The 16,185-nt window shown below is 36.7% G+C and overlaps 1 protein-coding gene across 1 annotated transcript; it reads left to right on the top strand.

Annotated features, from left to right (window-relative positions):
• The first annotated feature begins 1,119 nt into the window (after positions 1–1,119).
• On the top strand, positions 1,120–4,514 carry LOC147551855 (SNARE associated Golgi protein family). Its single transcript, XM_086670708.1, has 4 exons — positions 1,120–1,947; positions 2,034–2,304; positions 2,385–2,555; positions 3,810–4,514. Exons 1-4 carry the CDS (start codon positions 1,685–1,687, stop codon positions 3,939–3,941), a joined length of 837 nt encoding a protein of 278 aa, XP_086526834.1. The 5' UTR covers positions 1,120–1,684; the 3' UTR covers positions 3,942–4,514.
• Positions 4,515–16,185: the final 11,671 nt, after the last annotated feature.

The raw sequence follows: 16,185 nt of genomic DNA, 5'->3' as shown, positions 1-16,185 counted from the left end.
TTTACAATGTATGAAATCCTCCACAAAATCGACCGTGTTGGAGGCACAGGTTATGTCTAGTAAATATACAATAAGGAGGTTCTAGGTTTTCCACACTCAAATTCTAATTCGTTTAATTAGTTTCACCATATGTAATCGTCTAATTGGTTTACTATTTTTCATATAGATTGTATAACTTTTGGTTCGACGAGCGATATTCTCCGTAGACGAGACCAAGGGAAATCTGGTACCGACTTTAGGGTTAGTGTGAGTCGATGAGATTTCCTTGAAGAAAGATTTGGATGAGAACAGACAATTAGCTGTAGGGATCAAGATGAGTCTGTCTAATTTCAGAGTGGGATCTTTGATATTGCTTCAACAGAGGACTGTGTGAATCATTGTTGTTAATATCTAGCTTCCAGGTTGCATTACTTTGATTAATCATATCCGAGACTCTGTAAATGTTCGCATGCGGAGGTTGAATGCATCGGGGCTTGAATGCAGGGAGATCTGGAATGCAAGGGTCGTCGGAGATTGAGGAGGTCACCCACTTGGGAGCAAAAATTTTTCTAGGGATCGTCCTTCACCTCAACGAGGGAGTTTCATAAAAGAGTAGCAATTTTTTTTTTCTTATTTTTCATTCCAAAAGGAGTCTGTATTGTAATAATGCCTCCCCAATTTTGTTAAAAGGCCTCCCCAATTTTGTTAAAAGGCCTCCCCATGAACCATTTTACTTGCTAAATAATCTCTTAGGGGAGGCCTTTTAACAAAAATGAGGGGCCCCTATAAAATCTCCCTTGTAATATTTTCTACGATAATTTTAACCCAGGTAGAATTAGGTTGGGTCAACAGTCCCCAGACCAGCTTGGCCACAGGTCTGGTTGACCTTGGCTAGAGGCTGAATACTCAAACCCTAGCTCTTTACGGATATTGGTTAACTCCCACTGGAGCAAACTCATTTTATGCGCTCCCTCGTCTTTATTCCACCAGAGGTTTCTCTCGAGCGCTTCCAATTTGTTTATCATTCCCTATGGTAAAAGAGAAAGACTCATAAATACGTGAAGATAGATATGAGAGCAATCTTGATTAGAGTTGTCCGACCTGCCAGATAAATAAATCTTTTCTTCCATCGAAACTTTTGAAGAAGGAAATCATGAGTTTGGATAGGCAGTTTCGGTTTGAACTTTGAAGTGCCTCAACCGCTTGACCCGATGACATAGTTGCCTGCGGGTTAGACCCGATTCCCGCCTTTACTAGTATTCTTTTTTTTTCCAACAGGGCAGTGGCACATATTTTAAGGCAACCCGCTCGGGTCTGACTTCATGCTTCGAAGTTTCCCTCTAAATTCCTATCGATCTGAAAACCGGAGACAGAAAAGAAGGAGCCTTCAAATTAGGGTTTCATTCCCATTTGTCTGATTTCTTTCTAATTCAATTCACCCTTACATGCAACAACAATAGACGAATCATTCCTAGGGTTTTGCAGATCAATTTCATCTCCTTACCCAATTCACAAATTTTATTAATACAATCAATTGCTAGGGTTTTGATTAAGAACCACTCTCTAGTAATTTGCTTTCTCAAAAATCAATTTTTTATGGTTTGTTCATGGGGTTTCAACTTATCCCAGACTAATTAATGGAGATCATGTCAATTAAGGAAAGATAAACTTTTGTTTATCTTCAATTTCAAAAGGTTTAACAACAATGGCTGCTCCAAGGAATTTGATTAGTGATGGTGGAAGACAAAGAGATGAAGAGAATCTGAAAGAAGACTCTCCTACTAGTAAAAAACCATTTGGTTCAAAATTAGAAGGAAAATTTCCATTATCAAGATGGGAATTAGCTGTTGCTTTAACTGTGTTTTTGGTTTTCTCTATTGGACTTTTCTCTATTTACTTAACCATGCCACCTGCTCAATATGGAAATCTTAAACTTCCTCGCTCTATTTCTGATCTTCGAATTTTAAAGTAAGTTTTCAAAATTTTGTTCGAAGAAATTTTTGGTGATTTAATTTAGTTACTAATGCATATTGTACTTGTATATGTTATTGTAGAGATCATCTGGCAACATATGCAAGTGATTATAAAGCAGAGTTCATTATAGGTTATTGTTCAACCTACATCTTCATGCAGACATTCATGATTCCTGGGACTATATTCATGTCATTGCTAGCAGGGGCTCTTTTTGGTGTTATTAGAGGTTTGTTCTTGGTTGTTCTAAATGCTACAGCTGGGGCATCGTCCTGCTATTTCTTATCGAAGTTGATCGGAAGGCCTTTAGTTAGCTGGTTGTGGCCTGAAAAGTTGAGATACTTTCAGGGAGAGGTATATTTCTTTTATTCTCTTCACATAAATGCTTCAGTTGCCTACTTATCTTGCTGACTTGAACTTTTCCCTCGTAACAGATAGCTAAGCGCAAGGACAAGCTTCTAAATTACATGCTCTTTTTGAGGATAACTCCAACTTTACCGAATACATTTATCAATGTGGCATCTCCAATAGTAGATATACCGTTCCATATTTTCTTTCTAGCAACGTTGGTTGGTGTTTTACCAGCTTCCTATATAACTGTCAGAGTAAGTATCTTCTTTTATTCACACATATCAACTAACGAGGCCCTTATGCACTTGTCTGTTTTGGTCTTAAGTATTCAATATCAATTTTTTAGCATCTCGGCTTAGTGCAATACACAATATAACAGGCGTATATTGACGATATAGGATGGTGTAGTGTTTGTTTGCATATGGTAGGAGGTAATAAATGATTTATCAGGTGTATAATGTCGATATATTAAATCTTATGTTTACTTGCGTAGGTGATAAATGAGTGAAGTTATATAGCCATGTTAATATGTCATTTAACGATATCGACAATTCAGTTGTGGTCCTATAAGATTCACAGAATATGTGTACTCAAATATGTTAGTCGATTTATTGTGCCATACTGTGTGTTTTTGCATTCTTGATGTTCTTTTGACATGCATGCTGAAAATATGCGTAGTGCTACGTAATCTGTGTTGCAAGCAATTGAAATAATGTAATGGAAAAACGCAGAGCACCCCAAACTTTCTTTGTCTTCTCATACTTTTGAGAAGAAAAACCTTATAGGGAGACAAACGTAGATCGAGCTTTAGAGAAGTGTTCGACACATGGGTACCTGTGCAAATGTACAAGTTGAGACATATTCTTACAAAATTCCTTGTTCCTTTTCCCCTATACCATATTATAGTAGCAAGGTGTCAGTTACACTGTGCATCTTAAACTAGGTAAGAGCCATGGCAATGACCATTGTTTATTCATCTGCACCCGGTAGTGGAACTAAGATTTTAATGAAATGAACATAGATATTTTAGCCACTTGGTAGTGTGAGTTGGAACTATGCTTCACTAGTGGAAGATAACGGATCTGGAAGCATACTGCATTTAGTAATGGGATCACCTATTATTGGAGGCAGAGAAATCTTGAATTCTTTATCAATACCAAGTATTTTCAACCGGGAAATCTCGACAGTTGGAATAAACTATTGGTGGGCGATTTACTTTTCGGCAAAGAAGAGACTTCAATATGTAAACGCCGCAACTAGTAAGCGTGCTCTGAGTATATTGATTGCACTTACCTTCACTTTAGTATGTGAAAAGAAAAATAATATTTGGTTTGATGAGTCGAAGTGTTGTTACTTCTAAATAAAAGTATGAACAGGTTTTGAAAACTGAAAAGCTGAAGTTGCGGTTAATATTTTATAACAAAACAGAAAATTTTGCGTTTACAGAATTTTGCTTACTGCAGTTTGTCTATTCACCTTATTGTTCTATGATTGTGTCTCATGATCAGGCTGGTCTTGCTCTGGGGGATCTCAAGTCAGTGAAAGATCTATACGATTTTAAAACTCTAGCTGTGCTTTTTCTTATCGGATCAGTTTCCATCATTCCAACAATTCTGAAAAGGAAGCGAACATACGAATAGAAGCTCATCTATTCTATTGAAATTCTCATACTGCAGTCAATCTTAACATATATACCCAATGGGCATCGCTTTAACTGCGATAAGAAGATGAAAAGAGCTGTGTTTCACAATGAAATCGGGTATATTTTTGTGTTCTTGTACCCAGTTCTTTTAGATATCTTAATTGTTGAATCATATTTTCTAGGTAGCTTGTTGTTTTAAACATCAAGGAGGAGGAAGCTTATGACAGGCAGTAAGGGGGCTGGTAAAAAGAAATTCCCTATTCATTTACTTTTATAGCAAGCTAGTGTAAGTTCAGATAACTTTTGATATTTGAAATGTGATTCTATACCATTTCAAATAGACCTGAGTGGGTCATTTAGATGAGCCAGAAACAAACAAATATTCTGACATGTTGAGTTAATTGGGCTCTTGTGTGGGATTTCATATTTGAATTGGAAAGAGACAGATGTCATTTAACTATTTAAGTGTCGGGTTGTGTGTTTTTTTGTGCAAGTCTGAATCTGAATTGACTGAGCTATTTTGTAAGTTAGATGTTTGTTATTTAAAAGTGAATTACTAGGTTCGAATTAACATTTTTACATTTATATACCTATTTAATATCTTTTAGAGAACCTAACTCCATGAAAACCTTATACTTCTCTAATAAAAAGAAGGGAGATGCTACAATTACTTAGAGGATGACATAATGACGTGAAATTCACTAAAAGACAGTTTTTTCAAAATTTGATTACGGTGGGGACTGTTTTTGTTTCTAAATGAGGATTTTGTTTCTAAATGAGGAAAGGTGACATCTTCTAAGTAACAAATTTTAAGTAACTCTATCATTTCCCTAAAAAGAAAAGTAAGCACTGAATCCTCACTCTCTCTTTCTCTATTTCTTAGTCTCTCTAGCTAGATCTCTCTCAGCCCCCTCTCGAGTTTTCTCTTTCGGTTAACCCCCTCAGTCCCTCAAGCGACCTCTCTCTCTCTCTAAGTGTCTCCCATAAGATCTCTCTCAGTCTTTCTGACGAGATCTCTCACAGTCTCTCTGACGAGATCTCTCTCTCCCTCTATAACTGAAGGACCAACGGGTTCAACCATTTTATCCCACTCTAACTGAAAATCAGCAAAGCTACACTCTCTTCAGATCCAACGAGGGTTCTGTTTTTTTCTCTAACACATTAAACTCTCGTCGTATCCGACAAGGGTTCTCTCTCTCAATGCCTCACTGTCTAACAGATCAGTGGTAATTGTGTGTACTTCGGTTGTGGTCTTTTTCGTGGTGGCAGTTGGTTTCTGGTTGTGCTGGTAAAATATTTGATTAGGAAAATATCACAAGGGCATTGGTGTCATTTAATACATCAGATGTATGACCTTTGTTTCAGACTTGTTTTGAAGTCTGAAAAAATTGAGTTATTTTTCAGTCCATTCAAACATTGTCTCCAACATTTCAGATTTTCATAAATAAGAGAAACAAACATCAAAAATCTGAATGGGGATCTCAATTCAGATTCGGATTTTGGAAAGTTAAAAAAACAAACACAACCTTTCTTCTAGTCCAGGAAGACACGCTAAAATGTACCTCAGAAAATAAGACTTTTTCTCCATGGAACCAGTCTAATATCACTTCTTTGTTGATCGGTTAAAACATTTTGAGTGAACATTGATCAATAAGATATGTGTCCATTCTCGACAAAAAAATAAGATTTGTGTTCAGTATAGTTGAATGAGTTTCTGTGCACTTCCATATTATTCGGGGTTAAAGTTTCTTTTTTTTGATGAAAATTTCGGGTTCAAGTTTAAAATAAATCTTCATTTTGGACACATTATCTATTTTTAGTTAAAATATGTTCCAAACTGAAGAAACTTTATGTTTCTTTGGAAGATTTAATATTCATTGGAAAACTAAGAACTCTCATGTAACATTTGTGAAGCTTACTTTAGTTGATCGGTCACGTATTCAGATAAAATTTATGTGGATTTTTCACACAATTTTTTTTATTTAAGTGAGATTTGTTGTTTGGACCCCCTTTCGTATAATTGACTTGCGGTTTGAACTCCCTTTTTCCAGTGTTGCACTTTAGACTCTCTTTTGACGGAATCACCTCAGAATATTCCGTCTCTAAAATTGTTCTTAAAAAAATTCTCACTTTACCCTTACATAATAAGTATTGCATTTTAGACCCCTAATTTATTTAACTCGTCTCATCTTCTTCTTCCATTGTGCATCAAGGGGATGGAAGAGAAACCCAAGATTGAGCATCGAACGACGATAGAAGCATTCCTCCCATTGGTTTATTTTCATTTCCATCACCCATCCCCCATTTCAAAATGAAAATAGGCATTTTAAGAAGGTGAACACTCAGGGAGCGTTAACAACGGTGAATAGGGGTGAACATCGGTTGGATAACCGACTTTTTGAGCCTATCCATAGTCCAATCCAAAGTGTTCGGTTATTCTAAATTTCAATCCGAACTAATCCGTTCATGGTCCGACCTAGTCCGTACAGAAAATAGGCGAGGTCAACCGAGGTCTACTCCCGGTCTCGAGTTGGGCCCGACTTTATCTTTTCCTTTTTCTTTTTTACTTTTCTTTTTTGAATTCTTTATGTTTTATATTTGTTATCTTTTTCGTCGTTTCAATTTACTTCATGTTACAGAAGATATCTTTTGCTAACTTCCATTAGAAAGTTTCTAAATAATTTCTTTAATATCGTTTTGGTAAGTTTCATAAATTGTTTTAGATAATTTTCCTAAAATCTTATAGGTAAGCTCCTTTAGGGATCTTTTAGATAATCTATACAAAATCTTTTAGTCAATTTCATTAGAAATGTTTTAGATAATTTTCTTGAAATCTTTTACGAGGTAACTTCCATTAGAAATCTTAGAGATAACTTCCCTACAATCTTTTATGTAAGTTCCATTATAAATCTTTTACATAATTTCCATATCTTTTTTTTTTAAGTAAGTTTCATCAAAAATATTTTAAATAATTTACATAAAATCTTTTACCTAATAATTAAGGGTCATGCTTTGACTCATTTTCATTTTATGTTTGTAACATTTCGTTTAATTTAATTTTGTATTAGGTAAGATTTTAATTTAGTTTCTTTTTTATTTTTAAATTTATCTACCGGATGGCTAGTCCTGGCCTAAGTCAAGTCCCGACCTGACCCGATAAGCACCACTAATCTCAACTGTCTCATCAACGTTGTCTATTGACAGTCGGCTAAAGAAGCCCATAACAAGGTTAAGCTTCGCCTTAAACTGGGCAACCAACGAGTAAGTCATCAACTCCTAAACTCGGGATTACTTAATACTCAATTATTTAACTGCGCGGACAATCTGATTATCTAAAGCGTTCGAGATTTTCAAGTTCTTTACAAATTTCGCTTCCAGATCGGGAGGAGCAAATCGATATTCAACATTCTGGTCTCTACATCTTGAATGGTACCAGGCGGACAAATTTTGACATCATCAGTTTTTAATAGTTACTCTCAATGTATTAAACATCTGAATCAAAATATTGATGTATGGTGTAAGAGTATAAAACAAATGAAAAACTTTCACCGACATAGAAAACTAATCACGGATGAAATGATTTACAAGAACCTACATCGATCATTATTTGTCTGATTTCAGGTTGATACTTAAGTGGTGTGTTGATCCAAAATATGGTCAGCTTTGACCAAGTCAAGAGAACACTTTTTAACTCAAGGATACGGGACGGTAAAGAGTCTGCGGTGGAGTCGAAGTCCAGAATCGATGGGAGTGGGACGAGATCAAGAACATGTTTCGGTCGTGAGGTGTTTACAATGTCGAACGGAGCCTTCTTTGTCGTACGATTAATAGTACTGCTATACACGAACTCCGCGTGAGGAAGTGTCGTTTCCCAATTGACACCCTTGTCTTTAGTAATACAACGAAGTAAATTTTCGAGGGGAACGATTGACGACCTCGGTTTGCCTGTCAGTTTGAGGGTGACAAGTACTACTGAAATTAAGCTTACTATTGAGCCGCTTCCATAAGAAGTGCCAAAAGTGACTCTGAAACTTGACGTCTCTATCGGAAACGATACTTTTTGGTAACCCATGAAGACGAACAATCTCCCAAAAACATAAATTTGCTATATTTGACGCATTGTCCGTTTTCTTGCATGCAATAAAGTGGGCCATCTTGCAGAAACGATCGACGACGACCAAAATTGAGTCACGCCCCTTTTGAGACCGTGGAAGGCCAAGAACAAAATCCATTGACAAGTCTTCCTAAATAGTAACCGAAGTTGGTAAAGGAGTGTAAAGACTAGTATTTTGAGCTTTGCCTTTACTTGTCTGATACGTATAACATCTTTCAACAATGCGGGAGACGTCCCGCTTTAGCTTTGGCCTGTAAAACTATTCGGATACCAAAGCGATTGTTTTGTCGCGTCCGACATGTCCTTCGTTATGTAATTCCCGTATAATATGTTCTCGTAGTGATGAGATAGGAATACACAATTGTTGTCCGTGAGATAAGTAACCAGAGGCGATAAAACTCACCTGACGATCGATTGTTAGTGCAATTGTCCCAAATTGAGCCGAAATCTGGATCGTCTTTGTAATGCTCGAAGATGACGTCAAAGCCTGGAACGTGGACCGTCGTGGTCGTAAAAGACTCGCCCGTCGGCTTCAGGCGTCGGCCACGGTGTTAGAGGATCCAGATTTGTGTTTAATTACGAATTTGAATTGTTGGATGTATCAAATCTATCTCATATGCATTGGATCGGCGGTTCGTTGATCATTTAAAGTTTGTAATGCCTTGTGGTCCGTAAAGAGGACAAATTCCACTCCTATAAGAAATCGATGCCAATGACGGAGGGCTCGGTAGAAGGCATAAAACTCGGACTCATACACAGTCCACTTGCGTCTTGCGTCTCCCAATTTTTCACTCATGAATTCGGTAGGTCGCTTATGTTGAGAAAGAACTGCTCCTATACCAAGGCCAGAAGCGTCGCATTCGGCCTCGAAAAGTTTGGAGAAACCCGGGAATGCCAAAACTGGTGCGGAACAAAGTCTTTGCTTAATGGTTGCAAAACTCTCATCTTGTTGGGGTCCCCAAAAACTTTGCCCTTCTTTAAACAATTCGTTAGTGGAGCCATAACTGTACTGAAATCCCGTATAAAATGCATGTAGAAAGAATTGAAGCTAATCCGTTGAAACTGCGAACTTCGGATGGGGAGGAAGGGGCTGACCACTCTGAAATAGCTCGGACCTTAGCAGGATCGACCTTCATGCCGTCTTTGCTGATAATAAATCCCAATAAATAAACCTCTTCTAGGAAGAAAAGACTCTTCGGAACATTCATGTATAAATAATTCTGACGCATGGCATCAAAAACTGCTTTAATATGGTCTAGGTGGTCAATTTTGGACTTACTAAAGATGAGGATTTCATCGAAGTATACGACCAAAAATTTATTTAAGAATGGTTTGAGAACTTGATTCATGAATCGCATAAACGTGCTAGGTGCATTAAAAAGTCTAAAAGACATGACTAACCATTCATAAAGGCCTTCCTTTGTTTTGAAAGCCATTTTCCATTCATCCCCTTCTCGAATACGAATTTGGTGATAACCTGCTTTGAGATCGATTTTTGCGAAAACGGTAGCACCTGTAAGGTGGTCAAGCACATCTTCTAGTTGAGGGATCGGAAATCCATATTTAATTGTAATCTTGTCGATAGATTTACTATCAACACCCATACGCCATGTCTTGTCTTTCTTGGGAACCAATAGAGTTGGCACCGCGCATGGACTAAGACTTTCTCGAATTAAACCTTTATTCATCAATTCCTCCACCTGTTCTTGTAGTATATGATGTTCTTGTGGACTCATCTTATGGTGAGGTGAGTTTGGTAAATTTGCTCCCAGGATAAGGTCGATTTGATGTTGAATGTCCCGTAATGGTGGAAGTGAAGGTGGGGTTATTGAGGGTATTAAATCATTGTACTCGTTGAGTAGAGATTGAACCGATGGGTGTGGTGTGGTTTCGGTAGGCGAGATATCTTTCGTTGCTAGGAGGAAACCACGGTGTGGGAGTAGTTTTGTCACGATTTCGGATGGGCTAGAGGTGCTATCACGGTCGGTAGTGGTGTTGTCACGGTGTGGTGGTGGTGTTGTCTCGGTTGGTGCGTTTGTAGTAGTCGGTTCCTCCGATAATGGTAGTAGTGTTAGATGTCTTCAGAACCAAGAAAACTCAAACGTGTTAGCGCGGCAATGGTGTGTGGCGTCGACGTCGAAAATCCATGGTCGTCCAAAGATAATATGGCAATTATCCATGTCCACGACGTCACAACCAATAGAATCGCGATAGTGAGAACCAATAGAGAAAGAGAAAGTACATTGGTGACGTATCGATAATTCTTTCGGATTAGAAATCCAACCAATTTTGTACGGGATTGGGTGTCGTTGTGGGTAGTTTGAGAGCACTGACAAGGCGTTGGGAAATCATATCTCTTCGCTACTGTTATCGATGATGAAATCACAGACTTTGTTGTTAATTGCAAGTCTTGATTTGAAAACCTTATTTCTTTCCGAATGATTTGTTGATGAAAAAAAATTAGCCCTTTTCTGATCAGGATTTTGAGGGCTCATGATACCAGCTTATGTAGACTTTGGCGAAAGCGTAAAAGTATTAGAACTCATTAATAAAACTAACGAAGAAACGATAAATAACTAAAGATAAATGAAATAATTGTAAACAAAGAAGATGCAATCAAGGGTTTTGTATTTGATAATTCAGTTGTGTGTTATAAAACAGACTGGAATTCTCTTATATAGTGATTATATTTTTCCTAGTTAGACTCAAATAAAGAAAGAAGGTAACTATTAATGATATTTTCTTTGATTGCTAGAACTCTAAGCATGGAAACCCTAAATACTAAACTGTGAACTTATATTAATATAGGATCTTGGCCATTGGGCCCGTTATTGGTTTGGCCATGAGGCCCACTGGTGGGATGGCCGCCATCAAAACATGTCATACAGAAATGACTTATTGGGTGAATCTCAAAAAACGGTATGTGCAAAATAATTTGTTTGATACATTTCAAAATTTGTTTTTGATTTTGACTTTTGGTCTATTTTGTGTTGACAGTGGACTTATTGTGCTATTAAGGTCCATACGTTGGACCTTCCACCAAAAATTTCTTTTGTTTTTTTTTTGTTTATGAAATTTTAAAGTTATGAATTATTGAGAAGATGATGATCAAGGACTCATTGTATTAGAGAATTTTGAGAAATGACTTTATTTTGACAATTTTCCGTTTCATGCTTTCTTGATCAATTTTTTGGAATCTTTTTAGTTTAGAGTTGCCAAGTAATATATGTAAGTGCTGATTTTTTTTTGGACAATTAGATATATCTCAATCCTCTTGAGATATCTTTATTCCACCCTCGAAACATCATCTTTGAGATCTTAGTTGAGTTGTGCATTGGAGATAATTTTTCAAGAAAAATTCAAAAAGTCCTATGGGCCACTCAAATTTTTAAGATTGAGTTTTGCATTGGAGATGCTATAATATCTTTTGGATATATTGGTTATTACACTCGGACAGAAAAAAATCTTTTAGTTTTCCAGAGAAGAATCCTTCCTTTAGTAACGGGCAATTTGTTAAGAAGTAATATCAAAATGATTCAATAGGATTTAGTTTCCTATTAGGAAAAAACGTTTTTTGTGGTTTAAACGTGTACCACGTAATCCTCTTTATCGGTGATGCCCTAAATCGACACTATAAATATAAGGTTATAAGTTCTCTTAGATCAGCCGTCACTACCATCCTGTACAATTTCCTTGTCTGGTCTATACCTTGTTGTTGTCATGTTATCAGAGAAGAAACATGACATGCAACAATGATTTATTGGGTGAATCTCAAAAAATGGTATGTGAAAAAATAATTTGTTTGATACATTTCAAAATTTGTATTTGTATTTGACTTTTGGTCTATTTTGTGTTGATAGTGGACTTATTGTGTTATTAAGGCCCATATTTTAGATCTTCTACCAAAAATTTCTTTTGCTTTTCTTGTTTAACAAATTTTAAAGTTATGAATTATTGAGAAGATAATGACCAAAGACTCATTGTATTAGACAATTTTAAACAAATGTCTTTATTCTGACAATTTTTAGTTTCATGTTTTCTTTGTTAACTTTTTGTACTCTTTTTAGTTTAGACTTTCCAAGTAATATATGTAAGTGCTGATCTCGTTTCTCTTTTGTCAAAATTTTCAAGTCAAACAGAAGACCTAATTTGAATCTCTCAAGGGACGGAAGGGCAAAGGCCAACTCTGCCCTCCCTCTCTATTTATCCAAGAGATGGAAGGGCAGACCTACCTATCAATCTATCCAAGGGATGGAAGGGCCACAATCAATGATCGGATCAACGATTTACCATAATATTTCTCAACGCTTAGACAGTGGGACGTGCTTTCTTACCGCTGGTAAAATATTTCCCAAGTTCTATTTATTCACCTTTAATTTTCTATATTCACATGTTTCAATTTCACTTATACTAGATTGATTTAACTTTCACCAAGTTTTGAACGGCTTTAAGTGGTTAGATCCTTCATGATGTACAATTAATTTAGGATAATACCCTAAAGGACCATAACATTTTAATGACACCACCCTTTGGCCTCCATTTTGTCCAATTGAATTTTCAGGTCTTAAGAGCATTTCCAACTACCCTCCATAAGGACTATTATTTGGTGTTATGGAGGGAGTTGGAGACACAACGACCCTGGAAAACACCATCCTTTTCCAGGGCGTGAACCTGGTCACTATTTTAAAAATTTATATTTCATCTCTTTTTAATTGTTTTTTTTCTTTTTAGTCCCCATATTCAGGGACGGATCTACATGCAGGCCAAAGGGGGCCATGGCCCCCCTTGACTTGCCGTAAATTGTTTTAGAAATGCTGATTGCTTTCTGATTTAACGCATAAATAAAGTTCGAGTCATACATATAACATATATTTAGCGTGGGTGAGATGGTAGAGGTCCGAGTTTTGGACGTGAGAGACCTGGGTTCGAGCAAATAGACTTAGATTTTTCACTTTTTTTTTTGGTTCGGCCCCCCTTGACTACTACTCCTAGTTCCGTCCCTGCCCATATTCATTTTAGTATTTGCATTTGGTCGTTATAAAATATTTCCGTTTAGTCTCCATAAAATAATAAAATGTGCAATAGTCTTAATTTGTAATTTAAATCTTATAATTTCAATTAATATTCTAATAAATTTATCTTATTTTAGTTATAAAATAAATATAAAAAATGAAAAAAAATAAAATTTAGTGTAAAAGAAGTACCTTGATGAAGATTTTATCCACATTGGATAAGGCTTCACCAAGCATACTGATGTAACTACATAGTATAGTGTTTTGGTGGAAATTTTATCTCTAAGTCAAAAAATTTGAAAATTGTACGGCAATTTTATCTCTCTGCTCCCACTTTTTCTTTGGCCCCACTTTTTCTTTGGCCCCTCTTTTTCTCTGTCTTCATTAAAAAAATAAAAAATAAAAATAATGAGTATTTTTAGGCACCTCGTGAGGTACAAGAGTTGCTCATATTCAAAACATATATGGTGTGTTTAGTTGCAGGATTCCTAAGTAGGATTCTTATTAAAAGTGAGATTTGGTAAGAATCACGGACCCTTGGTCTATTTGGCTACCAAGAATCCTAGGACTCTTGAATCCTGAGGATTCCTAATCCCAAAATTTGTATTGGACCAAAATCCCACCCTACTCCCTGGATTTGCTAAGATTTTGAATTAATTTATCCAAATTTCAAACTTAAAATCAACAAAAAAAAATTCCTTCAACAAAAAAGTTATTTTAAAAACATCATTTTTTCAAAAATCATTATTTTTTCCCCAAAAAATAATTTATTCTCTGAAAATCATTTTTTTTCTAAAAATCAGTTTTTTCCCCGAAAATCATTTTTTCTTCAAAATATTATTTTTTTTCAAAAATCATTTTTTCCCCAAAATCTGTTTTCCCAGGAAAAACTTTTTTTTTTCTTGAAAATCATTTTTTCTTCAAAAAAATTGTTTTTCTCTAAAACCCGTTTTTTCCCAAATTTTGATATTTCCTCGAATGAAACGATATTTGAAAAAACGAGTTTCGAGAACAAGGTTTATTCAACATTTTTTCTAAAGAAGCGTTTAAAAATACTCAAATAATAATAAATCATAAGACTCTTATTAGTTACCAAACAAACCAAAAAATATTATTTGGATTCATGAATCCGTGGAATCATAAATTCCAAGGACTCATGAATCTGCGAATTCATGATTCCGTCATCCAAACACACCAATAATAAATCTTTGTAGACAATTCAATACAAGAGAAATAAGATTTGTCGCTTGAATTTTTGTTGGACATGCCACAAAATCAGGTTTCGGAGGGCCGCAGCAAGGGTTTTGTGTTGGATGAAAAGCTCGTGACGTTGAAGATTTGAAGGTGATCTAACAAGAAGGAGGAGAAGGAGGAGGCTGATCAAATTACCAGTCCATATCTTTGTGACGAAATGGTCTCCATAATCTTTGGTAAATTACCTCTTGCTCCTAAGTTTGAATTCAGATGTCTAAATAAAATATCAAGTGCACGACGCCTGGAGCATGATCAACGAATTTCTTTCTTCTCCGAGAGAACGAGCAAAATAGCAAGAAGATCCAGCTGCAACATAAGTTATTAATGGAGTTTGTGTTTTATAGCACCAAGAAGTATAAGGATCGGGCTAGATGTACTAATGGGAAATAGAACTGAAGATGAAATTGCCAAAGAAAAGAGGAAGATGACATGTTAGACAACCATGGGAGAAATACAAGAATGGTCATAATGAATTAATTAACAGGATGAATACATTAAAGTGTAAAAAAACAGATTTATCAGAATAGTATCGGATCAACGATTTACCATAATACTTCTCAATTATTTAATGCTAGTGCCTGGTTTCATTTTTTGTTGCAACATGTGTCTGGTTTCTTTTTTTTTTCGTTGAAGGATGTACCCGGTTTCTTAATGTGGTTTCTATATTCTTCATTAATATCATTTCTACTCTCACATGTAACAATTATATTCACCAACATTGAGTTATTTACTACAAAATAGTCGGTGCTACTTGTATTTAGATTTGCCGTTTTATGACACCCTAGAAGCCTGAGCAGAGGTGTGATGAATCTCTGTGCGGCTGTGCCCATGCTTTGCCCGACCCCCTCTTTTCGTGCTTGATTTTGGCTATTATCCGTGTCAGTTGAATTTGCTACCCTCACTCTCCTTAAAGAAATAAGTTTATCAACCGTGATACAGTACCTGCCATTGTTTTGAGCCCCAAAAAGTCAGGGTTAATAAGCTCCTATCCCAGCAAACATAGTAGGGACCGAACTTGGTACGGAGCACAACATGTTGTTGCTGGGACGCAAAATTTTAAGTTCCCTCTAGCATTTTCTCAAACCTTTTGGTAGGCGTTTGAAGGACGGTCCCTGAGCACGCTCAACTCATTTGTGTTTTTCTTGCTTGTTCTTCTTTCTTGGAGTACATTTCTTTTGGAAAAGCAAACCTCATGGTGCCGAGCTTACTTACACATACCTCCTCACTTTTTCTCTCTAATCAAGCGGGGCTCAGGGGTATAGCGGGTTCGGATCCACCTTTGCACTTTCCTCGAGACAATCCAGAGCTAAAGGTGTCGAGTTGACTTCTGCAGACCTCCTTACTTTGTTTCAAGACCTAGTCAGGTTCAGGGGCGAAGCTAACTCGGATTCACCTCTTTGTTTTCCTCTATACCAGCGCAAGGTTAAAGGTGCCTACGAGACTCACACCAACCACTCAACAATCTCTCTGGTTAGAGTTGGGATCAAGGGGTTAGAGCTCTATCGTGTCCACCCCTCCTGATGGCTTTGTTCGTGGGTTTACCATGTGCGCATGGACACCGACACGTACGACCTAGGTCGATCTGTTGACTACTTTAATGATCCTGACCAGTATTTGGTTCAACAGTAATCCAGTGGTTTAATAGCTTGTTGTACATGCTAAGTTCTTCTTCTTTGAAAAGAGGAGGTTAGGATTTTTCCCCCAGAACAAACAGCAGCTCGGACTACTAGGGGTGCGTCTTGATCCAGGGCAAGGAACTACGTCTAGGAAAGTGTTGGGTCAAGGCAAGGACGCGAGCATGCCTTTGTGTCATAAAAGGAAAGGATGCAACCAAGACGGCCACTCAGACGGGCAAGGACGCA

The sequence above is a fragment of the Eschscholzia californica genome, unplaced genomic scaffold (genome assembly GCF_041429995.1).
Source record: "Eschscholzia californica isolate CP2 unplaced genomic scaffold, dmEscCali1.0.p SCAF_3, whole genome shotgun sequence".
NCBI classification, from domain to species: Eukaryota; Viridiplantae; Streptophyta; class Magnoliopsida; order Ranunculales; family Papaveraceae; genus Eschscholzia; species Eschscholzia californica.
The sequence above is the reverse complement of the archived record's forward strand: the minus strand, read 5'-3'. Positions and strand labels throughout refer to the sequence as shown.

Excerpts from the sequence above, each read along its gene's own strand:
- LOC147551855 (XM_086670708.1), top strand. The coding sequence starts at position 1,685 with ATGGCTGCTCCAAGGAATTTGATTAGTGATGGTGGAAGACAAAGAGAT. Across the intron at positions 1,948-2,033 it reads TCTGATCTTCGAATTTTAAA|AGATCATCTGGCAACATATG; the intron begins GTAAGTTTTCAA and ends ATGTTATTGTAG. Across the intron at positions 2,305-2,384 it reads TGAGATACTTTCAGGGAGAG|ATAGCTAAGCGCAAGGACAA; the intron begins GTATATTTCTTT and ends CCCTCGTAACAG.